Source organism: Sander lucioperca, chromosome 11 (genome assembly GCF_008315115.2).
Source record: "Sander lucioperca isolate FBNREF2018 chromosome 11, SLUC_FBN_1.2, whole genome shotgun sequence".
Classification (NCBI taxonomy): Eukaryota; Metazoa; Chordata; class Actinopteri; order Perciformes; family Percidae; genus Sander; species Sander lucioperca.
In genome coordinates, this window is record NC_050183.1 from 23,402,737 (window position 1) to 23,430,269 (window position 27,533).

A 27,533-nucleotide genomic window follows, 5' to 3' on the forward strand; every position below is an offset into this window, starting at 1 on the left:
GTATGATCTTACTGTATTTACGGTTATTTTTAGCCAGCAGCTTTAGATAGGATTCTACATCCCTTGCTCTGGCCCCAAGACCTCACGTTTCGCAGTATAGAGCTCCCAATAACCAGAGTTAAAGGCAAAGATGTTGGTGGTTAGCCATAGGTCCGGTTTAGAGCGACCGCCGCCATGTGCGCTCCACAGTTTAGAGCTAGTGCTATGTTTCCTTTGGACAGTCACCGACTCGCCCGGCTGCTCGGTGCCTGCATAAACTACATTTATTACATGTATCATTATAACTTAAGGAGGCAGAGGAATAGCTAAACATTTGAAACACCGAGCAAGGGAGAGCAAGAGAGGGAGAGGAATTAGCCATTGCTAATTGCTAAGCAAAAGTAGCTAACAGTGTTTTAACAATTCAGCTCTCTGAACTCTCTCAGCGAGGCAGTCGCTGTAAGAGAAGAGAACTATAAGTGCTTGAGTATAACTAGTGTAGTTTAAATGAAATCCAGGCAAATAGCCCGCTAAATTAAACAATAAAGCAGAGTTGAGTAAGTTTTTGCTGGAGCAGCAAACTAGCGTCCGTGACACTGGAGCACCAGAAGTGAGACAATACGCTTACCGTAAGTTGGCCATGACAATCTGTCACCCAACAGGAAGTTGTTAATAACTACTGCCCCGAAGTGCTCAGGCTTTATAAAGGTCCTGTCCTGAGACATCTACTTATCAATATTGAGATATAATAGTAGCGCACCCTACTGGCAACAATAAAGTTTCAGTCGTTACACTTTAATGTCCTCTTTCTAGAGGGTTAACCAGATCCTCCTCAAGTGTTCAGGAAAGCCTTCAGACCTTGATGGTGCTTCATTTTGAACATTGCGAGTTTTTGTTGACTTTTTTCGACATGCTATACCATGACATTTTATACTTTTTTCGACATAATATACTACACATTTTTTTCACTTTTTCGACATACTATACTATGACTTGTTTTTACTTTTTTCAACATACTATACTATGACTTTTTTTTTACTTTTTTCGACATACTATACTATGACTTTTTTACTTTTTCGACATACTACACTAAGACTTTTTATGACTTTTTTTCGACATACTATACTATGATTTTTTTGACTTTTTTCGACATACTATACTGTGACTTTTTTATGACTTTTTTTCAAAATACTATACTATGACTTTTTTGACACTTGTCGACATAATATACTATGACTTTTTTGACTATTGTCTAAATTTTATACTATGACTTTTTTCAACGACCTCTACAATAACAATGATTTCAGATTTTAAGACGACTGCAGAGCTGCAGCGCTGGCTGGTTTTATTGTACTACTGTATAGTGTGTGTGTGTGTGTGTGTGTGTTCCTGTTCATAGAAGGCTTACCTGTGACTTGTACAAACTTGTTTCCTATAAATGTTCGGAGCTCACAGTCAGTGTTCCTGTTTTACCTCTCACACTGACTTCAGATCAGAAGATGAGTGATTTGGAGGAAGAGGACGGAGCAGAGTCTGTAGTATCTGGCTGTTTGTCTTTTTTTGTCTTTTATATTCAATTCAATTTGTTTAAAAAAGAAAGTTGGAAATCATTTCATTTCATTTGTTTTTAATTCAACAAGCATTGTGTTGTATTTAAGCAGAATACTGAAAGCAGCAGAACTGAGAACATTTCATCTTTGTGTAATTATGTATCGTATATATCAATATTCAACAAAGTTATAGCATAACGTGTATTCTCCTTATATATCGTGCTGCACTAGTGCAGACATTTAAAGGAGAACTCTGGGCAATTTTTACGTTAATCTTGATCGCTATAAATATGTGAGTACTGTCGATAGCAAAAACGAACAGAATCGGTCTTAGCAAACTGGAGTTGCTGCAGCTAATGCCCATAGCTCCCAGTTAGCTAAAATGGTAGTTTTGAGGGCATAACATAAAGAGTGCCTTTGTGCCTCTTAACAGACACAAAATACAATTAAAATGTTTGTGCAACATCAACAGGGCTCTTACGTGACAACAAGATGCGTTTTCAACTCATACCTCCTGCCGGTTGCTAGCTCGCCGTGCTAGCTGGTAGCTGCTGTCCGGGAGGGAGTGTGTTCAGCCAGGCAGGCTTCTGTGACAATCCACACACAGCAGTTCTGTGTGTATTTGTAGCATATATATCCATTTTGTGTGTGAGCCATCTGGCGTTGGTGAGTAGGAGAATTGGCAGTGGCGATCGGTATGTTAGTTTCCTTAGCTGTGCTAGCAGGCCCGGCCGGCATCCCTCCTTCTGCTTCCTCTTTGCCCTACTCGCTTGCCGTGGGAGACAACCATCCAATGAGCGTCCGCTGGTCTGTTGGATGTCTTCCAGAAAGCCGTTTGTGCCTTTCGCGGCGGAAATGAAGCCCTGTTCATGTTGTACAAACATTTTAATTGCATGTTGTGTCTGTTAAGAGGCACAAAGGCACTCTTTATGTTATGCCCCCAAAACTACCATTTTAGCTAACTGGCAGCTATGGGTATTAGCTGCAGCAACTCCAGTTTGCTAAGACTGATTCTGTTTGTTTTTTTGCTATCGACAGCACTCACATATTTATAGCAATCAAGATTAACGTAAAAATTGCCGGAGTTCTCCTTTAACATAAATATCATATCACAATTTGAGTCCATCGGAAATTTAACTGGATTATTTTCATATTGGTAATAAAAATATCACCAGATTGTTATATATTTCTTGTTCTGTCTCTCACCTTTGTCCTTTTTTTAGTGAATGTTGGTCATCAGAAACATAAGATCAGGCTGAAGGGGACATTTGAACGTGTGACTGAAGGAGGTGAAACAGGAAGTAGAATCCTCCTCAACAGGATCCACACTGCCCTCTACATCAGAGATGGAAAGAGTGAAGAGGTTAATACCCAACATGAGGTGAGGCAGCTCGAGACAGCTTCCAAGAAGAAGATCCTCCATGACTCTCCAATCAAGTGCTGTGACATCTTTAAAGCCTTACCTGACCAACAGAAACACATCAGAGTGGTTCTGACGAGCGGCGTTGCTGGCGTTGGAAAAACCTTCTCAGTGCAGAAGTTCTGTCTGGACTGGGCCGAGGGTTTGGAAAACCAAGATATCAGTCTGGTGATTCCTCTTTCCTTCAGGGAGCTGAACTTGATCAAAGATGAGCAGTACAGTCTTCTGGAGCTGCTCCGTGTTTTCCATCCAACATTACAGGAGGTCACAGCAGAGCAGCTCGCTGGCTCTAAAGTTCTCTTCATCTTTGATGGCCTGGATGAAAGCAGACTTTCACTGGATTTCAACAACAATGAGGCTGTTTCTGATGTCACACAGAAGTCATCAGTCAACGTGCTGTTGACAAACCTCATCAAGGGGAAGCTGCTTCCCTCGGCTCTCATCTGGATAACTTCCCGACCTGCAGCAGCCAATCAGATCCCTCCTGCGTGTGTTGACAGGGTAACAGAAGTACGAGGCTTCACTGACACCCAGAAGGAGGAGTACTTCAGGAAGAGAGTCAGTGATGAAGAGCTGTCCATCAGAATCATCTCCCACATCAAAACATCCAGGAGCCTCCACATAATGTGTCTGATCCCAGTCTTCTGCTGGATCACTGCTACAGTTCTGGACCACATGTTGACTACAGACCAGAGAGGAAAGCTGCCCAAGACCCTGACTGACATGTACTCACACTTCCTGCTGGTTCAGACAAAGAGGAAGAAGCTCAAGTATGCTGAGGGACATGAGACGAGTCCACAGGAGCTGATGGAGGCTGACAGGGGAGTTCTTCTGAAGCTGGGGAGGCTGGCGTTTGAACAGCTGCAGAAAGGAAACATCATGTTCTACCAAGAAGACCTGGAGCGCTGTGGTCTGGATGTCACAGAGGCCTCGGTGTACTCAGGAGTTTGTACAGAGATCTTCAAAAGAGAGAGTGTGATCTTCCAGAAAACAGTCTACTGCTTCGTTCATCTGAGCGTTCAGGAGTTTCTGGCTGCAGTCTACCTGTTCCACTGTTACACCAACAGGAACACACAGGTACTGGAGGACTTCCTGGGAGAAGACTGGGATGATGATGATGATGATGATGATGATGGTGATGATGATGATTTTGATGGTGATGATGATGATGATGATGATGATGATGATGATGATGATGATGATGGTGGTGGTGGTGATGATGATGATGATGATGATGATGATGTTGATGATGATGACTTGTACAAGAAGGAAGAAGATGACCATTACCCATCCCTGGATGTCTTCCTGAAGAGAGCCATGAAGAAATCCCTTGAAAGTGAAAATGGCCACCTGGACCTTTTTGTCCGCTTCCTTCATGGCCTCTCTCTGGAGTCCAACCAGAGACTCTTAGGAGGCCTGCTGGGTCAGACAGACAACAGTTCAGAAATCATCCAGAAAGCCATCAACAACCTGAAGGAAATGAACAGTAATAAGATCTCTCCTGACAGAAGCATCAACATCTTCCACTGTCTGACAGAGATGAACGACCACTCAGTCCATCAGGAGATCCAAGCGTTCCTGAAGTCAGAGAACAGATCAGAGAAGGAACTCTCTGAGATCCACTGCTCAGCTCTGTCCTACATGCTGCAGGTGTCAGAGGAGGTTCTGGATGAGTTGGACCTGAAGAAGTACAACTCATCACTGGAGGGACGACGGAGACTGATTCCAGCTGTGAGGAACTGCAGAAAGGCTGTGTAAGTCCAGATGTGATTATCATTTCAAATCAGTGTGAAGCTGAGGCCATCAGTATTAGAGTAAACATACAGACTTTACACACTTTCACAATATAAAAGTTACACGCTATAAAATATAAACCTGATTATTGTAACTGATTCTACATGTTACTCTGCAAATGTCTTTGTTGTCTCAAACGGTGTGAGAATGAGACGATGATGATCTTTGTGTTAGTATCTAAAGTATCTTCTATCATCATTTAATCACAACAGACAGCCTTTTTACAGTGTATACAGTAGCAGCAGTGTGTTTCTATAATGTGTCTATTTTATATAAAAACAGACATTTAGGGCGCTATCTTGCATCCGGCGCAGCACGGTGCAAATGCCGATGCAAGTGTCTTTGTGTCAAGTGTCATCTGCGCTGGTCTTACAGGTGTGTTCAGGTGAATTCTTGGGTATTGCTATCTTGAGGCAGTGGGAAGTGATCACGCCAATGACCAACAAAAACCTGGTCAAAGAGATGACACTCTGATTGGTTTATTGCATGTTACACCCAAGACACACCTATGAATTCATGAAGTCACTAAGTACAATGCTTTTGAACCATGCGACCCTTTTTTCAGCCGTCAAACTAGCAAAAGTGGATTTAGACACGCCCTAAGTGCACCTGCACCATGCACTTCACGCCATGCGATTAGATTGTTAAAATAGGGCCCTTATTATTTGTGATCTGTTGAACTAAAATCACATGAAGTTTAAGCTTCTTCATAATAACTTATATTCAGTTATTTCTATTGTATTTTTATGAACAGATTCTGAACTATCTCATTTTAAGGATGTTTCTGTTAATTATCACATTTTATACAATATCTATCAGGGCTGGTTTAAAAATGTTCCGATTGAAATTGATTTTCATTTGAATGATCCAATATCAATAGATAAACTCCAGAATGGGTTTCTGTCTGTATCATATGAAACTAGAAGACCTAAGGAATACATTGGTATCAACTATGTCATGCTAGCTGTCGGGACGGTAAGATAACGCTCCAAAGTTACATTACAAGTTACAGGATACATTTTGGAGAAGGAAAAACTGGCATGGCCATTTTAAAAGGAAATCTGAATGAAATGTCTCTAAACTCTCTGACTGTAGAGTCTGTAGAGCTGCACTTTATTGTGTTCATGTTGAATAAAAAGTACATTAAAGGGTAACTACGTTATTTATTTTTTTTTGTTGACCAAAACTCTTTGAATTTGCTCCAGTGTTGAGCGAGATCACAATGACGAGTCGGCGCGAACCAAGCTACAATGTAACCTAATGGGGCAATTGTGAAGCTTTGCTTTTTGTCCAATAAAAGTGATTTTTTTTGCAACTGACATGCTCAGATTGTTAATAAAAGTGTCTGATAAAAGTGTCTGACAACATTATCGATCTCAGGACGTGACCTTTTGTCCAAAGACAGCGGTGTGGAGAGTGAAACGCGAGAAAAGAAAAAGGCGTTCAGGTAGTCTGTTATGGAGTTGGATACAGAAATCATAGGCTCCTGTTATCTAAAAGATTTTTTCAATGCGATGGCTCAATCTTTAAGGATTTTGACAACGTGGAATCACTTGTATTGGACAAAAACCAAGGCTTCACAATTGACCCATTAGGTTACATTGTAGCTTGTTTTCCACTGGCTCGTCATTGCGATCTCGCACAATACTGGACCAAAACTGGACCAGGTTGGAAAAAAAAGATTGTTACCCTTTAATAAAACTGCATTTGGGTCAATTCTTGATGTAAAAATTGAGACTTTAATAATAGAGACAGAGGCAAGTCACGCTCCCACCAGAGGGGAAAACATCTCTCTGCTCTCCGTTGACGTATTGTGTGAAGGTTTCCTCCTCTTTATTCCATCTGCTAGAAAACAACACAAACATTCCTAAAACCTGCTGGATGGTGATATTCACTACCAAAAGGCTAAATACCCCAGAACAGAAGTTTTCATAAGCACAACTGTATCATCTCTTTCATATCCAAGCTAAATTAGTTTTGCAACTGAAATATCCTAAATCAACATTGAATTTGTGATTCGGAATCATATCTACCAGGAAATTGAGGCAATACCAAGCACTAATATCTATAATTATTGTTTGATGTGAGAGAGGATGTGAGGGGAGGCCAACAAAACATCTCCATCCTCTTTAAATAAAAGCTGCATCTTTAGATTGTTTAGTTTCCAACAACAAGCATCTTCTGAAATATTTTTTAAAGCTGCAGTCTTAATTTTTTTAATTAAAAAAAATACAGAATTGAAGTCTGTCTGTATGGCATGGCCATTTTGAAAGTGGTCCAGTGACCTATCACCTCAACATATCTGAATCTATTGTCAGACCCTTGTGAATGTGCTTTGTGATGAAATGTGATAGTCTGTTTTTTAAGAATAAAAGTTTCAGATTTGATTATATTTTAAATGTTTTATTATCTGTCATCACAGGCTTAATAACTGTTTATTCTCTGAGAATGACTGTGAAGTCATGGCCTCAGCTCTGAAGTCCAACCCCTCCCATCTGAGAGAGCTGGACCTGAGTTACAATGACCTGAAGGATTCAGCAGTGGATTGTCTGTGTGCTGGACTGCAGAGTCCAAACTGTAGACTGGATACTCTGAGGTCAGTTCATTTATTGTGCTCACGTGCATTGTATAACTCACTAGGGCTTTTGTAACAAATTCTGAAAGTCGAATATAATTTGAATAGTAAACAAATTCTATTTGAATACTGAAATTACTATTAAAATGTGATTCTTTATAAATATGTTGGCTAATGTTAGCTGAGCTCCAATTTTCACCTTGGCCTACCCGCATTCTTTTTTTTCTCACATCTGATAAACAATAAGTTAGCTGGAGGGAGAAACACAAGGCATTGTGAGGTCTTAAGATAAGGAGCTAACGTTATGCACCGTGTCACGTTAGTACAGGGTGGAGTGACAGGCTGCAGCTGGAAATCGGAAGGATGGGAAATAGTTTTAACATGACCTTAAAATCAACATCCACTTAGCCAAAATACTTATGTTATCATTAGAAAGCTCGTTCTTGTTTCCTAACAGCATCGCGAGTAATAGGAGCTTAGCTGGGATCTTTATGGAGACAGTTAAAGTTAATATTAGCTGCCCTACTGCTGTCATCGTTAGCTTCCATTTCATATATTACCTTGAAGCAGCTGTATTCTCAGTAACGTGACAATCTGCAAGAAAAACATTGTAGTAACATTAGTGGTTTGACCCTTATCAATGCCATTGGCATCACTTTTGTTAATTAGTTTATGACAAATCGTTTTGGCTGTGCATTCTAACATGATGTCATTGTGCTAACCAAGCACTGTTAGCTTTTACAACAGAGCCGCTTCAATACACTTGTTACATAATGTTTCATTATAGAGATCTCTATTGATTTGTGTTTGTAGCTGTGTACTCGTGGTGGAAAATGAATGTACACAAAGTGGTGTGCCAGAAATGCAATGCACCATGATGTAGATCCCCTTCAAGGCCAGGTTGATGTTGGACAACAGGTTCTCACAATCATCTCGTAAAATACGGACGCTTGGTCAGGTGCCTTTGTCGTTCTTATTGACGCTAAAAGTCTCCTTTAGCGCTATAAGTAAACGCGCTTGGTCGGGACTATTGCCATCCCTTTAGCGCTATAAGTAAATGCGCTTGGTCGGGACTATTGCCGTCCCTTTAGCGCTATAAGTAAACGCGCTTGGTCGGGACTATTGCCGTCCCTTTAGTGCTATAAGTAAACGCGCTTGGTCGGGACTATTGCCGTCCCTTTTGACGCAGTTATGTTAAGGAAAAGGTCGTGGGTGGGCTTACAGTTCCGTGACACGCGGGAACAACGGGATGGTTGGGTTTAGGAAAGGGTCGTGGGTGGGCGTACGGTTCTGTGACACGCGGGAGGAAAATAAAAAGCGACTATAGCAAGCGTGACAAGCGGGATGCGAACCCCGCTCTCCTGGGTGAAAGTCCTGTGTTTGTTTGACCCATCCACCACCCCAACCAACCTCCATACGTGGAAATCCGCCCTTACATACTTCTCGCTAAATCCTATCTAACTGCTGCTCTCCCCAGTGCGTTACACAAACACGCTGAAAGATGCCTTTTTCGTCACATCAGACGCTGACAGCCAAGAGAACTTTTAAATTCCCTTCAGTTCATTTTTTTCTGGGTTTGTGTCAGTCTGAACAGTTTGAACAAATTTAGTCTGAACACAATCTACAGTACTAAATAATTAAACAAACTTCAAGAAGTCCAAGGCCTTTTCAAGAAGGTCTTTTCATATAAAACCCTCAAAACACGGTATTTTACAGAACTTATAGATTTATAACTGAAGTCTCTCTGTCACACAGTCTGAACTCAAACTGAGAAAATGTGAGATATGTGATATTTCCAAGTGCAGGTGTTTAAAGTATGTTTAGTCGTATCTGATCTGTCACCAGCGACACTTTAGCATGTGTACTATGCTTCCTGTCCAACCCGTTCTCACTCCCAACTTGTGAAATACTGACGCTTGATCAGTGTCTCTCAGCGGCGCTGTTAGATGATGTAGTATATAGACCATACAGTAGCGAGTAGTATAAAAGCCCGAAAACCTGCATATGGAGTTTGGTTGGAGTTGTGGATGGGTCAAACAACACAGGACTTTCACCCAAGAGACCAGGCTTCATGTCAGTTCTTGTACCTGAAACTTACATTTTTTAAACCCACATACCATCATTTTCCTAAACCTAACTGTCCCGTTCTTGTGCCTCATGTCAGATATATGTAACTCCCAACCCAGAGTGTCCAATAGTGACGACAAGGGGTCCCTGCCAAGCGTGTCTAAATATGACACTAAAAGAGACTTTTTGCGTCAATAACGAACACCAAAGGCACCTGACCAAGCACCGCTTTCTGTCGTGTTGGGAGTGAGAATGTGTTGTCCTGTCACAAAGAGATCTGATGGGTTCAGATGTTTGGAATCTCCATCTTCTGAACTTCTACATTCTGAACCTTCTTCATCTCTTCAGATTATTGATTTGGATGATTTCAAACAGGAGGATTGTCTTCTAAGGTTACATCATTTACTCTTTATTCAGATTGTGGAACTGCAGTTTGTCAGTTATCAGCTTTGCTTCTCTGATCTCAGCTCTAATTAATTAACAACTTAACTTAATCCATGAAGTTGTAAATGTTGTTTTTGTTAATACTTTCATGTTTCTTGTAGTACATTTTGTCTGCAGTCACAATATACTAGTGTTTGTTAAATAAACTGTAGAAAATGTTGACTGTTGTTAAAGTAAATTGATGTTTAAAATTGTTGAAAAATGGTCACATCTGTATTCAGAAGATCCTCTGAACTAACATTGGTTTTAAATGTATAGTTTACTTGCTGAAGTAGAAATATTTCTTTGATTTCTGTTAAGTTCAAAGTGATTCCACAAATAATGTCGGATCAATGATTCTTCAGAAAACAAACACAGGCACACACACACACACACACACACACACATACACATACACATACACACACAACACACACACCCACACTGAGAAACACACACAGACACACAGACACACACACACACACACACACACACACACACACACACACATACACATACACACACAACACACACACCCACACTGAGAAACACACACAGACACACAGACACACACACAGACACACACACACACACACACACACACACACGCACAAAGATGATAACAAAGAGACCAAAGGATATTTCCAAGTGCAGCTGTTTAAAGGATCAATATTGTATGGATTGGATTAGAAATGTATTTTTATCATCGTCATTTATTCTTTATTCAGATTGGTGCTCTGCAGTTTGTCAAAGATCAGCTGTGCTTCTCTGGTCTCAGCTCTGAAGTCCAACCCCTCCAATCTGAGACAGCTGGACCTGAGTTACAACAAGCTGCAGGATTCAGGAGTAAAGCTGCTGTGTGGTTTTCTGGAGAGTCCACACTGTAGACTGGAGACCCTGAGGTCAGTTCACTGACTTTCTGTTACTATTATAGCTCTAGTATGTATAACCCTTGTGTGTGGTATTCATATTTTTGTTACACAGCCTGTTCCCAGGTCTGGTGGACCCACCACATCATTAGGCTTTTAAAATCAATACAGCCATAAAAATGAATGTAAAAATACTTAACAGATTTTTACTTTAGCTCAATTAATGATATAAACATCGTTTAAAGTTCAAATTTGCCATTTACCCCTGTGAGATCACATTTATGATCATATGATTATTTTTGTTTTTTGTCAGAAAACAAGGAAATTCAATTATAGAAAATAGGGCTGAGTTAGAAAAAATAATAAATAGCAAAATTTTTCTTTAAGCAAACATTGAAAACTGGTCCCACAGACCGAACAACACACAAGGGTTAATTAATAACTGAAACTAATCTATGTACAAACATAACTTACATCTATAAAGTTGTAAATGTTCTATTGTTCATATTTTCATGTTTCTCGTAGTATATTTAGTCTGCAGCCTAGGAGACTTGTTTATTAACCCTTGTGATGTCTTCCCATCGACCATAAACTTGTTGTCCTTCAGGGTCAACATTGAAAATGAACCTTTTTTTTAGGTGCTATTTTCCTCAACATTTTTTGCCCTTTTTCCTTTGCTTTTGATGCTTTTTGTCACGTTTTTGTAATGCTTTATGAAAAGAAATCATGGTCAATATAGGTAATTTATCTATATGAATTAATGACAAATTCTTTGTTTTAAAAAAGCAGAAATTATGAATTATTTTGACTAATAGTTGAGATCAGTGGATGTAGAGTGGATCACAGACTGGTTTATGTAAAGGTTTAGTCAGGATACTGTTTTAAAACTAATCTGTACAAATTTAGTCTAAACTCAAACTGAGACACATTAGAGAGGCACATCTACATACTGTATAAATAATTAAAAGATCTTCAAGTAGTCAAAGGCTTTTTCAAGGTCTTTTTATATAAAATCTTCAAAACACCCTATTTTACAGAACTTATACAATAATAATTACTGAAGTCTCTCTGTCACAGACATTTTAAAACTCTCATAGATGACCACAAAGAGATAGAGAGTGAAGCACATTTCCAAATGCAGGTGTTTAAAGTATGTTTAGTCCTATCTGATCTGTGACCAACGACACTTTACCATGTGTACGATACTTCCTGTCCAACCCATTTTCACTCCCAACTTGTAAAATACTGTTTGATCAGTGTCTTTCAGCGTCAGCTACTGACGCAAAAATCCCCCCTTAGCGTCTGTATGGAATGCACTGGGCAGAGCAGCAGCTTGACAGTGGTGCTGTTAGATGATGTAGTATGAAGAGCAAATACGGTAGCAAGTAGTATGAAATCCCGAAAAAACGCGTAGGTAGGTTGTTTGGGGTGATGGATGGGTCAAACAACACAGATATTTTACCCAGGAGACCGAGGTTTGTGTCCCGTTCTTGTCCCTGAAACTTAAATTTTGTAACCCCACCCACGATCTTTTCCTAAACCTGACTGTCCCGTTCTTGTACCTCATGTCAGTTAAACGTACGTCCCGACCTAGTGCTCCAAATAGTGACGCCAAGGGTCCCTGCGAAGTGTGTCTAAATATGACGCTAAAGGAGACTTTTTGCATCAATAACAAACAGCAAAGGCACCTGACCAAGCATCTATTTTTGACGCGATGGGAGTGAGAACGTGTTGTCCTGTCACAAAGAGATGTCCTCCTGTTGGGTTCAAGTGTTTGGAATCTCCATAATCTGAACCTTCTTCATCTCTGAACAGATTATTGATTTGGATGATTTCAAACAGGAGGATTATCTTCTAAGGTTACATAATTCATTCTTCATTCAGATTGTGGAACTGCAATTTGTCAGATATCTGCTGTGCTTCTCCGGTCTCAACTCTGATTAATTAACAACTGAACCTAATTTATGTAAAATCATCACTTAAACCATGAAGTTGTAAATGTTCTTTTTGTTCATATTTTCATGTTTCTTTTAGTAAATTTAGTCTGCAGTCACAAGAGACTTGAGTTTGTTAAAGAAACTGTAGAAAATGTCCACTCTTAGTTGTTAAAGTAAATCAATGTTTATAATCGTTGGTAAATGCTCACATCTGTATATAGAAGCTCCTCTGAACTAAGATTGGTTTTAAATGGATAAAGTTTACTTGCTGAAATAGACATATTTCTTTGGTTTCTGTTAATTTCAAAGTGTTTTCACAAATAATGTCTGATTATTATATTGATCCTTCAGAACACAGACAGACACAGACACACACAGACACACACACACACACACACACACACACACACACACAAGCAGACACATCCAAACACGGAGAGAAACACAGACACACAGAGACACACACACACACACACACACACACACACACACACACACACACACACACACACACACACACACACACACACACACAAAGATGATAACAAAGAGACCATAGCATATTTCCAAATGGATCTGTTCAAAGGTCCAATATAGTATTGATTAGATTATAAATGTGTTTTTACCATCGTCATTTATTCTTTATTCAGATTGGTGCATTGCAGTTTGTCAAAGATCAGCTGTGCTTCTCTGGTCTCAGCTCTGAATGTCAACCCCTCCGATCTGAGAGAGCTGAACCTGAGTTACAACAAGCTGCAGGATTCAGGAGTGAAGCTGCTTTGTGGTTTTCTGGAGAGTCCACACTGTAGACTGGAGACTCTGAGGTCAGTTCACTGACTCTGTTACTATTATAGATCTACCGAATTTATGTACAAACATACATTACATCTATGAAGTTGTAAATGTTCTTTTGTTCATATTTTCATGTTTCTTCTATTACTTTTAGTTTGTAATCCCAGAAGACTTGAGTTTATTAACCCTCATGTTGTCTTCCCATCGAACCATGCCATGAACTTGTGTCCTTCAGGGTCACAATTGAAAGTTAACCTTTTTTTGGTGTTATTTTCCTCAAGGTTCTTGACCAACTGCCACTTTGCTCGTTTGAAAGCCATGATGTCTCTCTCTCATGGGTGGGCCATATTCTCTGGGCGCGCAAAGCACAGAAAGGGGAGGTAACCTTGCTCCTTATGACCTCATAAGGAGCAAGATTCCAGATCGGCCCATCTGAGCTTTCATTTTCTCAAAGGCAGAGCAGGATACCCAGGGCTCGGTTTACACTTATCGCCATTTCTAGCCACTGGGGGACCATAGGCAGGCTGGGGGAACGCATATTAATGTTAAAAAAAACTCAAAGTGACATTTTCATGCCATGGGATCTTTCAACATCTGCATTTGGAAATATGCTTTGTTCTCTTTGATTTCATTTGTGTAATATACAGTGTATATATATATATATACACTGTATATTACACAAATGAAATCAAAGAGAACAAAGCATATTTCCAAATGCAGATGTTTAAAGGATCAATATATTTTTCATAGGATTAGAAATAGATTTTTATTTTCATAATTTATTCTTTATTCAGATTGGAGCACTGCAGTTTGCTAGAGATCAGCTGTGCTTCTCTGGTCTCAGCTCTGAAGTCCAACCCCTCCCATCTGAAACAGCTGGACCTGATTAACAACAAGCTACAGGATTCAGACGTGAATCTGCTGTGTGATCTTGTGGAGAGTCCAAACTTTAGACTGGAGACTCTGGCGTAAGTAAATGGTTGGAGTCAGTCCATGCTGTTCTCAGCAGTATTGAACTAAACACAGTTAGTATCAAAGCAAAGATCCAGTATTTCCTGTAAAGCTCCAACCTTCTCAGTGAAGCTGTGAGAGTAGAGAGGAAAGACAGCCAATCAGATGAGTCAGAAGCTTGTTGTGATCATATGTTTGAGTTGATTTGAAGACGACTGTTGTTGTGTTCATGTCTGCAGGAAATAAACCTGGATTACAGCTAACAGCATCACATGCAGAAATATCAAACTGTCCAACCATCAAATCTGATCTCTAAGTGTTTGTTCTCTCATTTCAACACTAAACAATTGATAAGTTCTTCTTTGTCACAGCTCTGACATCAGTCTGGCTGAAGTAAATCACTGGCTCTTATTTCATAGAAGCAACGTTACATTTAGTAACCATGTGGTCTTCGTATAGAGCAGAAGCTCTGCTAAAGTCCAGTAATCACAGCTGATGTTTTACTGTTCAGTCTTTAGTGTTCTTTAATTTCAACAGTAAAAATCTCATCAGTTCATCTTTTGTCACAGCTCTGAGATCAGTCTGACTAAAATAAATCACTGACTCTTATTTCATAGAACCATGTGTTCTTTATACAGAGCAGAAGCTCTGCTATAGTCTAGTAATCACAGCTGATGTTTTACTGTCTTTCACACACACACACACACACACACACACACACACACACACATATATATATATATATATATATATATATATATATATATATATATATATATATATATATATATACTCACAAGCCCACAGCTGAGTCCGCTATGTTGGAGTTTACCCTGATGGACGAGAGGGTCGCCTCCCTACGCCTGCAGGTTGTGGGAGGGGGGAACTCTGACTGTTGTTTGTGCAAATGCACCAAATGAAAGTTTGGAGTATTCAGCCTTCTTTGAGACCTTGAATGGAGTCCTGTATGGGGCTCCAGTGGGGGACTCCATAGTTCTGCTGGGGGACTTCCACACGCACGTGGGCAATGATGAAGATACATGGAGAGGCGTGATTGGGAGGAATGGCCTCCCTGATCTAAACCAGAGGGGTTGTCTGTTGTTGGACTTCTGTGCTAGTCATGGATTGTCTATAACAAACACCATGTTCGAGCATAGGGATGCTCATTAGTGTACTTGGTACCAGAGCACACTATGCCGAAGGTGGTCAATGATCGATTCTATAATCGTTTCACCTGATCTGAGGCCATTGCCCTGAAGGACACTCGGGTGAAGAGAGGGGCAGAGCTGTCAACCGATCAACATCTGGTGGTGAGTTGGGTCAGGAGGTGGAGGTAGACTCTGGACAGACCTGGTAAGCCCAAACGGGTAGTAAATTGGGAACTTCTGGAGGAGGCCCCTGTCCGACAGACTTTCCAGTCTCCGGAGGCAGTTGCAATGTACCGAAGGGCCCGACGGGCTGCATTCTCTGCCGTGAAAGAGGCAAAGCAGATTCCATCCTGGTCGTTGAACAACGGCTCAGATCTTCACTCTCGCAAGGATCCTGGACGGAGCCTGGGAGTATGCCCACCCGGTCTACATGTGTTTTGTGGATCTGGAGAAGGCGTGTGACCAGGTCCGGTGCGGGAGTATGGGGTGAGGGGGTCCCTTCTCAGGGCTATCCAATCTCTGTATGACCAAAGCGAGAGCTGTGTCCGGGTTCTCAGCAGTAATTCAGACTCGTTTCAGGTGAGGGTTGGCGTCCGCCAGGGCTGTGCTTTGTCACCAATCCTGTTTGTAGTATTTATGGACAGGATATCTAGGCATAGTCGGGGTCGGGAGGGGTTGCAGTTAGCTTGGCTGGGGATCTCATCGCTGCTCTTTGCAGATGATGTGGTCCTGATGGCATCATCGGCCTGTGACCTTCAGCACTCACTGGATCAGTTCATAGCCGAGTGTGAAGCGGCTGGGATGAGGATCAGCACCTCTAAATCTGAGGCAATCGTTCTCAGCAGGAAACTGATGGAGTGCCTTCTCCAGGTAGGGAATGAGTCCTTACCCCAAGTGAAGGAGTTTAAATACCTTGGGGTCTTGTTCACGAGGGAGGGGACAATGGAGCGGGAGATTGGTTGGAGAATCGGCGCAGCGGGTGCGGTATTACATTTAATTTATCGCACTGTTGTGACGAAAAGAGAGCTGAGCCAGAAAGCAAAGCTCTCGATCTACCGGTCAGTTTTCGTTCCTACCCTCACCTATGTTCATGAAGGCTGGATTATGACTGAAAGAACGAGATCCAGGGTACAAGCGTCAAAAATGGGTTTCCTCAGGAGGGTGGCTGGCGTCTCCCTTAGAGATAGGGTGAGAAGCTCAGTCATCTGTGAGGAGCTCGGAGTAGAGCCGCTGCTCCTTCGCGTCGAAAGGAGCCAGTTGATGTGGTTCAGGCATCGGGTAAGGATGCCCCCTGGGCGCCTCCCTAGGGAGGTGTTCCAGGCACGTCCAGCTGGGAGGAGGCCTCGGGGAAGACCCAGGACTAGGTGGAGGGATTATATCTCCAACCTGGCCTGGGAACGCCTCGGGATCCCCCAGTCGGAGCTGGTTAATGTGGCTCGGGAAAGGGAAGTTTGGGGGTCCCCTGCTGGAGCTGCTTCCCCAGCGACCCGACACCGGATGAGCGGACGAAGATGAATTGCTATACACTCACCTAAAGGATTATTAGGAACACCCTACTAAGACCGTGTTTGACCCCCTTTCGCCTTCAGAACTGTCTTAATTCTTCGTGGCATTGATTCAAGGTGCTGGAAGCATTCTTAAAAATGTTGGCCCATATTGATAGGATAGAATCTTGCAGTTGATGGAGATTTGTGGGATGCACATCCAGGATACAAAGCTCCCGTTTCACCACATCCCAAAGATGTTCTATCGGGTTGAAATCTGGTGACTGGCAGGACGATTTTAGTACAGTGAACTCATTGTCATGTTCAAGAAACCAATTTGAAATGATTCAAGCTTTGTGCCATCAGAGGATGGGTACATGGTGGTCATAAAAGGATGGACATGGTCAGAAACCAAGCTCAGGTAGGCTGGGGCATTTAAACGATGCCCAATTGGTACTAAGGGGCCTAAAGTGTGCCAAGAAAACATTCCCCACACCATTACACCACCACCACCAGCCTGCACAGTGGCAACAAGGCATGACGGATCCATGTTCTCATTCTTTTTACGCCAAATTCTGACTCTACTATCTGAATGTCTCAACAGAAATTGAGACCCATCAGACCAGGCAACATTTGTACAGTCTTCGACTGTCCAATTTTGGTGAGCTTGTGCAAATTGTAGCCTCATTTTCCTATTTTTAGTGGAGATGAGTGGTACCTGGTGAGGGCTTCTGCTGGTGTTGCCTATCCGCCTCAAGGTTGTGCGTGTTGTGGCTTCACAAATGCTTTGCTGCATACCTCTGTTGTAACGTGTGGTTATTTGAGTCAAAGTTGATCTTTGGCTGACTGATCAGCTGGAATCAGTCAGCCCATTCTCCTCTGACCTCTAGCATCAACAAGGCATTTTCACCCAGAGGACTGCAGCATACTGGATGTTTTTACTTTTTCAGACCATTCCTTGTAAACCCTAGAAATGGTTGTGCGTGAAAATCCCAGTAACTGAGCAGATAGGGAAATACTCAAACCGGCCGTCTGGCACCAACAACCATGCCACGCTCAAAGTTGCTTAGATCACCTTTCTTTCCCATTCTGACATTCAGTTTGGAGTTCAGGAGATTGTCTAGACCTGGACAACACCCCTAAATGCATTGAAGCAGCTGCCATGTGATTGATGATTAGATAATTGTATTAACGAGAAATCTTACAGGTGTTCCTAATAATCTTTAAGGTGTGTATATATATATATATATATATATATATATATATATATATATATATATATATATATATATATATATATTGTCCTGTCATTTGTGTTGTCTGAATATTTTTCATAACAGAGTCCATATTTACATATTCATCATGTAACATTTAAAAGTAGATGGAACATCCAGATGGCTTTTAACAGTTTTAGACTAGTTTTAAGGTTTACCAATGAATGAAAAAGCCACAGTTTAAAAACCACAAAAAGTTTCCGTCACACGGTTTCTGTGGTATGAGCAGTTTTTATGAGTCGTCACGGACAGAAAGTGCAGGTCAGGAATCCCTGTCCCTGCCAGTGTGCAGCGTAGATTATCATGGCCCCTCCCCGTCCTTTTGTTGGTACGAGCCGTCAGTCAGTGTACGTGCAGATGAAACCCCCAAACGTTTCCCCCAAGTCTAAAATTACAAAGTCGTCTATGTGGGTACCAAAAAAACACAGATACCCCAACCACATTCAATTTAACATAACGCTGACTTTAAAATAAACATTGCAAACAGCTATGAGAGTAAAAGGTGTCTAAAAATAGTGAAATACTTCACTCTGCTACAGAGGCACATACCATGGCTACCGACAGCTAGATTTCTCCCTAACTTAACCTCACAGAGAGGAGAAAAGCAGAGAAGTACAAATTTTCTGCTAAATTAGTACTTTTACTGTAGTGGTCAAATAAGTTGAAGTTTCTTCAGTGTTAAAGATTCATCTGATGAGGATTTAGTTTAACTCTCCTCATAAGATAACTGCTTTAATCATGTTTATCCCTTCAGGATGGATGACAGAGTATACAGGGCTGCACCTGACAGACATGAAGGAGGTGAGTAAATATCTCAAAGAAACATAATAACACTGTTAAAGCAGGAGCATAACTGGAAGATTAGCTGCTGTGTGCTTTAAGGCGCTGGTTAATAGATAGATAGGTAGATAGATAGATTTTTTTATTGATCCCAAAATATGGGAAATAACATTGTTGCAGCAGCAAAATTTCACACAGAGCACACGTACAGAGTAAACATTAAATAATAGGAAACAATATACATGAAGTAATAATAGAATCATACACTAGCAATATTTAAATATACAATTTGGAAATAAAATGTACAACTGTTTCGATATATAGATAAACTTAATGTGCAAGTTGGGGAGTAAAAAAACTGTTTCACTAGTAATGATTGTGCAAGGTTGGTCAAGGTGCAATCAGTGCAGTTGTGATGTATATGAGTCTTATCTAACACTCAGAGATGAAGTGTTAAAATGTTTAATTGCCTGTGGTAGGAATGATTTCCTGTAGCGGTCCGTGTGACATCGAAGCTGTCGGAGCCTCTTAGAGAAGGTGCTCCTCTGTTGGACCAGTGTGGGGTGGAGAGGGTGGTCGGGGTTATCCATGATAGATAATAGTTTGTTCAGTGACCTCCTCTCCACCACAGCTTCAAATGTCTCCTGTTTGCAGCCAGCCTTCCTGATCAGTTTGTTCAGTCTGTTTGTGTCGCTGGCTCCGATGCTGCTGCCCCAGCAGATGGCGGAGGAGAACAGAGCGCTGGCCACAACAGACTGGTAGAACATCTCCAGCATCTTGCTGCACACGTTGAAGGATCTCAGCTTCCTCAGGAAATAGAGTCTGCTCATCCCCTTCTTGTAAACAGCAGTGCTGTTGACTTTCCAGTTCAGCCTGTTGTCGATGTTGACACCCAGGTATCTGTACTCCTCAACCATGTCCACATCTCCACCCAGAATGCAAAGGGGCTGCAGAGCCGTTCCCTTCCTCCTGAAGTCAGTCACCATCTCTCTGGTCTTATCCACATTCAGCAGCAGGTGATTCTTACCAGTCCACTCCACAAAGTTGTCCACCAGCGCTCTGTACTCCCCCTCCTGTCCATCCCTTATACACCCAACAACTGCAGAGTCATCAGAGAACTTCTGTAGGTGACATGACTCTGAGTTGTACTGGAAGTCTGTGGTGTATAAGGTGAACAGAAAAGGAGACAGCACAGTCCCCTGTGGAGCACCCGTACCACTCACCACCACATCAGACAGAACACGGTCCAGGCGGACAAACTGTGGTCTGTCTGTCAGGTAGTCAGTGATCCAGGAGACTGTGGTCTGTCTGTCAGGTAGTCAGTGATCCAGGAGACTGTGGACGCACCGACACCCATCCTCTGCAGCTTCTCACCTAGTAGCAGTGGCTGGATGGTGTTGAATGCACTGGAGAAATCAAAAAATGTGATTCTCACAGTGCTGCCACCGTCATCCAGGTGCAAATGAGCTTGCTGCAGAAAATAGATGACAGCATCGTCCACTCCCAGACGAGGCTGGTAGGCAAACTGTAGAGGGTCCAGAGAAGATCTCACCTGCGGCCTCAGGCGGGCCAAGACCAGCCTCTCCAGCACCTTCATCACATGGGACGTGAGAGCCACTGGGCAGTAGTCCTTGAGGCCAGATGGAGTCGACTTCTTGGGGACCGGGACAAGGCAGGACGACTTCCACAGCAGCGGCAGTGTCCCAGTAACCACAGCAGATCTGTTGCTTTGTTCTTCTCTGTCTTGAATCTGTCATTTCTGTGTAAATGTTATTGTATAAACTCGGTCTTCACTTTATAATGACCCACTTTGGACTTGGTTTCGACTTAAACATGGTTTAATATCTACATTCGGACTTTATTGGACGTTTTCAGTAGATAACAACAGGAAACATGAGGAGAAAGACTACTAAATGCTACAGAGGGCTCTGATCACCTAGAACCAGACGTTGCTGTTAGAGGGTTTTAATCTGCTGTGTCTTCTTCTCTCCTCCAGATCCGTCTACGTCAAAGACAAACCTTGATGTGTCTGAGGACAGAAGAGAGGATCAGCTGTCTCCTGATGATCCAGAGAGGTTGAAGCAGCAGCAGCTTGTGTGTGGAGAGGCCCGTGATACAAATGTCAGTGTTTCACTTTAACATTTTTATTAATTTGTCAGTGATAGGGTCAGTGACCTAGACAGAACTGTGAGAGTTTGGGTGCCAGTTTCTAATCAACTGTTTTTATTCTTTTTATTATTTCAGGAAATGTTCCATTTCACACCTGAGCTGCTGACTGAGTCTGGAAAGACTTCATACAGGTAACCCAATCATACAATGCAGAATACTTCAACCTTAAACTGAGTCAACTCCTTTCAGCAGTTACACTTTAATCTAATGTTCAGCCTTCTCAGTTGAGTTTATCTATTTTTAGTGCATCAGTATACTCCATCAGAACTGCATTTCAGATGTTCTAACATCTTTAGAAACCCCTCCACACACTTCACCTGTCACTTCAACTGCTTTCAGTGCTTACACTTCACTTTTAAAGCTCATACACTTCTTACTCCTGCAGCTGCTGCTTCACTCTCTTGTCCAGAAAGTCAGTTTGGTCCCTAACTTTTTGAGAAATGCAGTCATCACATTTGTTATTTGTTTGTGTTGCCGGACAGATTAAACCTGACTTTAGCCCCAAATCTGTTGCTCCCAACGTATTTTAGAACTTGGGTGCTTGTTTGTTATTGGCACTTCTGTGTCTGACAGGTTCAGGTGTCCTGGTCCAGGTGTGTTCCAGTGTGATTTGACTGGACTGGTGTTTGTTATGACTCAGGAGGCGGAGCTGCTGTACAAAACTGTCCAATGGGATGAGAGCCTCCTCCAATCAGCTGGCAGGATGGCTGCAGGGCCGCTGTTTGACATCAAGTGTTCAGAGGATGCTGCAGTCTGTCAGCTCCACCTTCCACACTGTGAAACAAAGGATGGTAAAGACATTACTGTCTTCAATGTTGAAGAATGAATTAATACTACTGCAAATATGTGTATTCATGTGTAGTACTTAAATTAAAGGAGTAGTGGAGTTTATTCACAAGACTTAACACACTCATCCAGACAGATCACATGTGGAACAGGAAAATAAAAAATAATAAGGTACAGGATAGAGGCGAACTTGCACATCCTTGGGGTGCTCCAGAGTTAATGACTATGGATTCATTTGAAGTTTCTGAACTCAAGTAAAACTAAATAAATGGTAGCATAACCTTTTATCAATAAAACCAAAGTGTAACAGGTCTTTTCTTTCCCAGCGCTGCTTGTTGATGGCCTGTTGTATGTCGTCCACATCACTGATTATGGGATGAGCATCTTGGAGCCGCTGAAGATTACAGACACTCATGTGGTTGTGAAGGTCCCTCACCTCTCTGCCTTTGGCCTGATCTGGGATTTCGTTAGAAGATTTCTGAATATCTCACTGGTAATAGAGGCCCAAGTTCTGCTGTTCCTCCGACCTCCGGATACGGGGCCTCGAGTCCTAGATGTTCTACTGCTGCCCCGCAACGTCCTTCTAGATGAGGTAGATGACTGTGTGTATACCTTGTATGTATTTATGTGTCGTTATTGTGTTTCTACTTGCTTCAGGGACACAAATACAGTTGAAGTTGAGGTTAAGCTATCTGTCCAGACTGATCTCAAGAAGTGGTGTATGTATGACACGCCAATTCATATTCATAGTCATTTGGTGTGTTCGCAAGACGCACTTTTTAGCGTGTTTATCAACGCCTTCTCAATAAGATGACGTAGCATTAAGATTGACTACGTTAGCGAGTAGTATGAAAGGCCAAAAATCCACGTAGGGATGTTGGTTGGGGTGGTAGATGGGTCAAACCACTGCATGAAAAGTGGGATTTTCATCCCCGTAAACGCCCGTAAATCTCCCTAATTTTCAGCAGTTAGCGACAATTTACAGCCTGTGAATGTCACGTTCGTCTGTGCCACATATTGATGAAAACAAACCATGACGTATGTGGAGAGCTCCCAGCGGAGGTGCTAATGGCTCTAACAAGCATATGAATAGCAGGGAAACCTCTCCTGGCCAGAGAGTGTCTGGCCTAATTAGCATATGAATAGCAGCCTATCTGGCTGGCTTGAATTTCCTCACTCAGATATTGGCTGAAGCCACTACTTTTAAACAAGAAAAATCACTACTGGTCACCCTGGGTCATTATACTCTGTATATATATATATATATATATATAAAAAATATAATATATATAATATGTTGTATATTCATGACCTTGTTATGCTATGGACTACACTATATTACCATCAAGGACATGAATTTATTGAGGAAAGGAAAATTTGCCAGGAACATGATGTTTATTCAAAGAAAGAGCTTTATTAGCACAAATGCAAACACAACTACAAAGCGTAGGAGATCTGCCTACACAACAAATGGAAAGCTCACGGAGAAGCCCAAAATCCTACAGCACAGGCAGCTGGAAAAGAATGAGAGTGGTATGAATAAGAAAAACGTCTGTGAAAACAAAATGTACTACTGTTAAGATCGGTATATTAACGTATCTATTTCCTTATACAGCAGAATGAACACATATTCTTTAAATCTTACCCTTGCTCTGGTTCGTAGCGCCTACAATTTGTCTCAGAGTTGTGAAGATGGCGTACTGCTTCCTGTAAATTACAAGACCAAAAAAATACACTTTCATAAAGCTATACTTACACTGGCCCCGTTTAGCTCTGCCCCTGCTGAAAGCACCCTGAAAGCAGCCAGGCACACAGCTGTGCTGCTCGCGTTTAAACTTGCGTGCATGGCAGGGTTTAAAACATTACTGCCAAAGTCTAAGTAGCCTGTTTAACATCCAAAGACATCACAGTCATTCTACACCTCAAGAGTTAAACAGTACAGACTAGCTAGCCGTTTCATTAGTAATCATATACTTAGGTTGTCTTTTCCTTTTCTGTGGGTGCATCTCTCCTGTGTGTTTCCTTTTTAGGTATGTGGTTTGTTGTGCTCCCGTGATAAGCAAGTGAAGGCGGGGGGAGGGGGGAGAAGAGGGTAGCAGATTAACCAGCAGGGTGTGCACAGCGCACAGATTGGTGTGGAGGTGAATTACAGTGAGCCGTTTGAGATGGGAGACCAAAAATAAATAGGGGGTCAATAATAAAACAACACGTTGACTACAAAAATTACCGTCGACTTGGATTACGTACCAGTTTATTCTTTTTGGTTTTTCATTTGAGCGTTTTAATGGAATACTGGGAAAGTTTAATAACAACAATAGGACAATTGAAGTCCAGATTATGAGGCCATTTCAGCAGAGCCAAGAGCTTCATAGGCCATGGACATGTGAATATGGTGCTGAATTTGCCAGTACTTTAAGAAGACAAATGGTTGGGACTGTGTCATGCAATGACACAGCTGATATGCTTTATGTGATCAAGTGTTTTGGTGTCAGCAGAAAGACTTCTCTTAGAAAACTGTACAGTGGTGCATCTGTCTCCATTCCAACAGACAATCTTGGATGAGCAAGACCAAAGAAAGGTCACTGTAGTCATGCCACTATGCCCAGTGGATGAGCTCTAGGAGACTGTGAATGAATCATGGAATGCACATTTTACCTTTGTGGCAAAGCCTGATTAAAACTAATTGTTGAAATACATTGTTTTGTTTATCTTTTTTGCATAACATTGGCCATTGCTAATGACATACACAGTAATTGATTTAGCATACTTTCATTAAATAAATCAATTCAAGCTATAATTTGAGTCTATAATTAGGCTATACTGAGCCTGATCTATTTATACCAGAGACTTTCTTAAAATGAAGTTAATACCTTTTAGAAAAAATGTCACCTGGGGTAAAACTCCCCCTGCTGCTACTCTGATTTGCATTCGTATAGCTCACAGCATTTCATTTACATGTTAAAGCCTCCCCTAGAATTACGGGGAGGGGGGCCATGGGGGCACAACTGCCAAGCAAGGCCCACGTCAATTTCCGACAATTCATGTCAGTTTTCAGTGTTGCCTGTAAATTGCCGTGTGCAGTCGTATACCTGAACTTCCACCACAATCTACAGTGCCGCTTACTGACGAAAATCCCACTTTTCATGCAGTGAACAACACAGGACTTTCACCCAGGAGACTGGGTATCATGTCCCAAGTGTCACGATTCCTAAACTCAACCGTCCCTTTCTTCTTTTCCTAAACTCAACCCGTTGTTCTTTTCCTAAACCCAACCCATTCTTCTTTTCCTAAACCCAACCCGTCCACTGTATACAGCGTAGACATAGACGCGGATAGCTCAAAATGCATACAGATAACACGCCACTTGGCGTGTATATTTACGTGAAGTCATGTTGTATCTGTCATATCTGCTCACCATCTGACTAAACTCAACTGGTTGGAGGATGTGAAATGGGTGAAAATTGAAAGTCACATATTTAATTTGAAAGACCTCTTTCAATTTCTACTGCAATGCCAATAGAAATGTAAGAAACAACATGAACTATGATTGTTTTTTGTTTTTTTATTGCACATTGTTTTCTATCTGAAACTAAACTAATAAAAATGTCCTGTTACTGAAGGTTGAAAAGAAACAAAGAGGTGCTAAACACATTAGGATCTCTTCCAAATGTCATCTCAGCATTGATCAAAGTTACAGTGTCCACTGTCAACCTGAGGGCTTTATAATACAGCCTGAGGTGAGTTTAATCACTTCTACTGGTTATACACAGACTCATTATGTCGAAAGCAATTGACAATCAGCCAGATACATATGTGTAACAGGTTGAAAAATGACATGTTGCTACTGGGTTTCAGCATGAAACATTTAGCTCAGACTATGGACCAAATTACCATCCAACATTTGAAGTTTTCCTGGAGACGATCCCAGAGAAGGTGACTTTGATGGTCCAGGACCGAGAGAGGACAGAAGTCTGGAGACGTAACGTGTCTTTGAAAGGTAAAGGCTTCACCCTCCTGCAGCAGCCCTCCACCTGATGGATGTCCCAGTTAAGAGGGGCTGGATTTAAGAAAGTCAAACAAACAGGACTTTCACCCAGGAGACTGGGGTTCATGTCCCATATAATAAAATAAAATAAAAGGAAACAAACGGAGCTACGTCACGTTCTGCATCACATGTTAAATTAATTTTAGTCTATATCCACAACGTTCCACTTCCAGTATTGCTCCACTGCCGCAAGACATTCTGCTGGATGTCCGTCTCCTTCCTCTGTCTTTGTGTTGGCGTTCTAACCTCTGGTGGATTTGTGAGGACTATGGTTAACTGCTCCTCAAATCTCTGCAGGGTAAATCCAGACAGCTAGCTAGACTATCTGTCCAATCGGAGTTTTCTGTTGCACGACTAAAACTACTTTTGAAAGATCTTTTATGTTATGTTCCACCAAAACAAATTCCTTCTGAGACTATTTAGCAGAGGCACCGTGGCTCCGTCCGGATTTTAGCAACGTCCAAGACGATTGTGATTGGTTTAAAGAAATGCCAATAAACCAGAACATGTTTTTCTCCCATCCAGGAATGCTGTGTGGACTAGCCAGACCTTCCTCCGCAGAGCTGTGGAGGAAGGTCTGGCAATGCTAAGAGACTTCAAGAGACTAAGTTAATCTGAATTTATGCTATTTCAACAGATTGATACAAACCTAGAGGGCGCCATCATAAAAAAAACAACATGAAATATAAAATATAAATGTCTGATTACTTCTTAAAGGATAACAGACACTGACAGTATTTTCCCCGGTTATCTTCCAGGACCAACTGGGCCAAATCCACGGAGGAATGACCCAGCAGAGGACAGCGTCCCAGCAGAGGACAGTGATCCCCCAGAAGACAGGCTGAAGCGAGTTCGGACACAGTTTGTACAGCGAGTGTCTGATCCTGTTCTGAACCAGCTTCTGGATAAACTCCTTGAGCGTGGTGTTATAACTGATGGTGAAATGCAGTCAGTCAGAACAGGCAGAGCAGACAAAGCCCGAGACGTGATGGACACGGTGAGAAGAAAAGGAAGTAGAGCCAGCTCAGTTCTGATCTCTGCTCTCTGTGAGGTGGATCCAGTCCTTTCCAGAGTGCTGAGATTAATCTGAAGAACCAAACTGTGGAGAGTTGGGATGGATCTCTACAATAACTGACTGGTACACATTGTCTCTTTGAAATGAAAAGCTGTTAAAGTCTGTTTTTAATAAGTGGACTTTGACTCTGAAAGTGATTGAGTCCAGTAAAGAGGGAGTGCTGTTCTTAGTTTCAGCCACTAGATGGAGACAGAACTCCACTGATGGACAAACAAGATGCAGAATCAGAACATCAGAAAACCAACTGAGAAAGATTTCTGAGTGAACATTCAACTGTTGTTTAAAGAAATACTGGTTGGTCATTGGTCACATCCTTTAAATCTCTTTGACCTTTGTACAGCCTCATGTCATCGTTACTTTAGAAAAATAATCAAAAGAGAAACAACTTCTGCTGAATGCAGCGTGGCTTTTTTTA

General features: G+C 41.7%; 2 protein-coding genes and 1 long non-coding RNA gene across 3 annotated transcripts in view; 2 read left to right on the top strand and 1 right to left on the bottom strand.

Moving 5' to 3' along the window:
- LOC118496222 overlaps positions 1-4,316 on the bottom strand; it is a 30,490-nt gene extending 26,174 nt beyond the window's left edge. Inside the window, exon 1 of the long non-coding RNA XR_004898740.1 lies at positions 4,231-4,316. This is a non-coding gene — a long non-coding RNA (uncharacterized LOC118496222). The remainder of the gene's footprint in view (positions 1-4,230) is intronic.
- Positions 1-27,533, top strand: part of LOC116065088 (NACHT, LRR and PYD domains-containing protein 3-like) — a 321,141-nt gene that overhangs the window by 35,598 nt on the left and 258,010 nt on the right. The window lies entirely within an intron of this gene.
- Positions 1-27,533, top strand: part of LOC116045249 (NLR family CARD domain-containing protein 3-like) — a 68,692-nt gene that overhangs the window by 4,290 nt on the left and 36,869 nt on the right. Inside the window, exons 2-11 of the mRNA XM_036007046.1 lie at positions 2,753-4,057; positions 4,211-4,703; positions 7,166-7,339; positions 10,537-10,710; positions 13,265-13,438; positions 14,201-14,374; positions 19,018-19,064; positions 21,040-21,164; positions 21,288-21,343; positions 21,786-22,003. Coding sequence (XP_035862939.1) covers positions 2,753-4,057; positions 4,211-4,703; positions 7,166-7,339; positions 10,537-10,710; positions 13,265-13,438; positions 14,201-14,374; positions 19,018-19,064; positions 21,040-21,164; positions 21,288-21,343; positions 21,786-22,003 — 2,940 coding nt within the window. The remainder of the gene's footprint in view (positions 1-2,752; positions 4,058-4,210; positions 4,704-7,165; positions 7,340-10,536; positions 10,711-13,264; positions 13,439-14,200; positions 14,375-19,017; positions 19,065-21,039; positions 21,165-21,287; positions 21,344-21,785; positions 22,004-27,533) is intronic.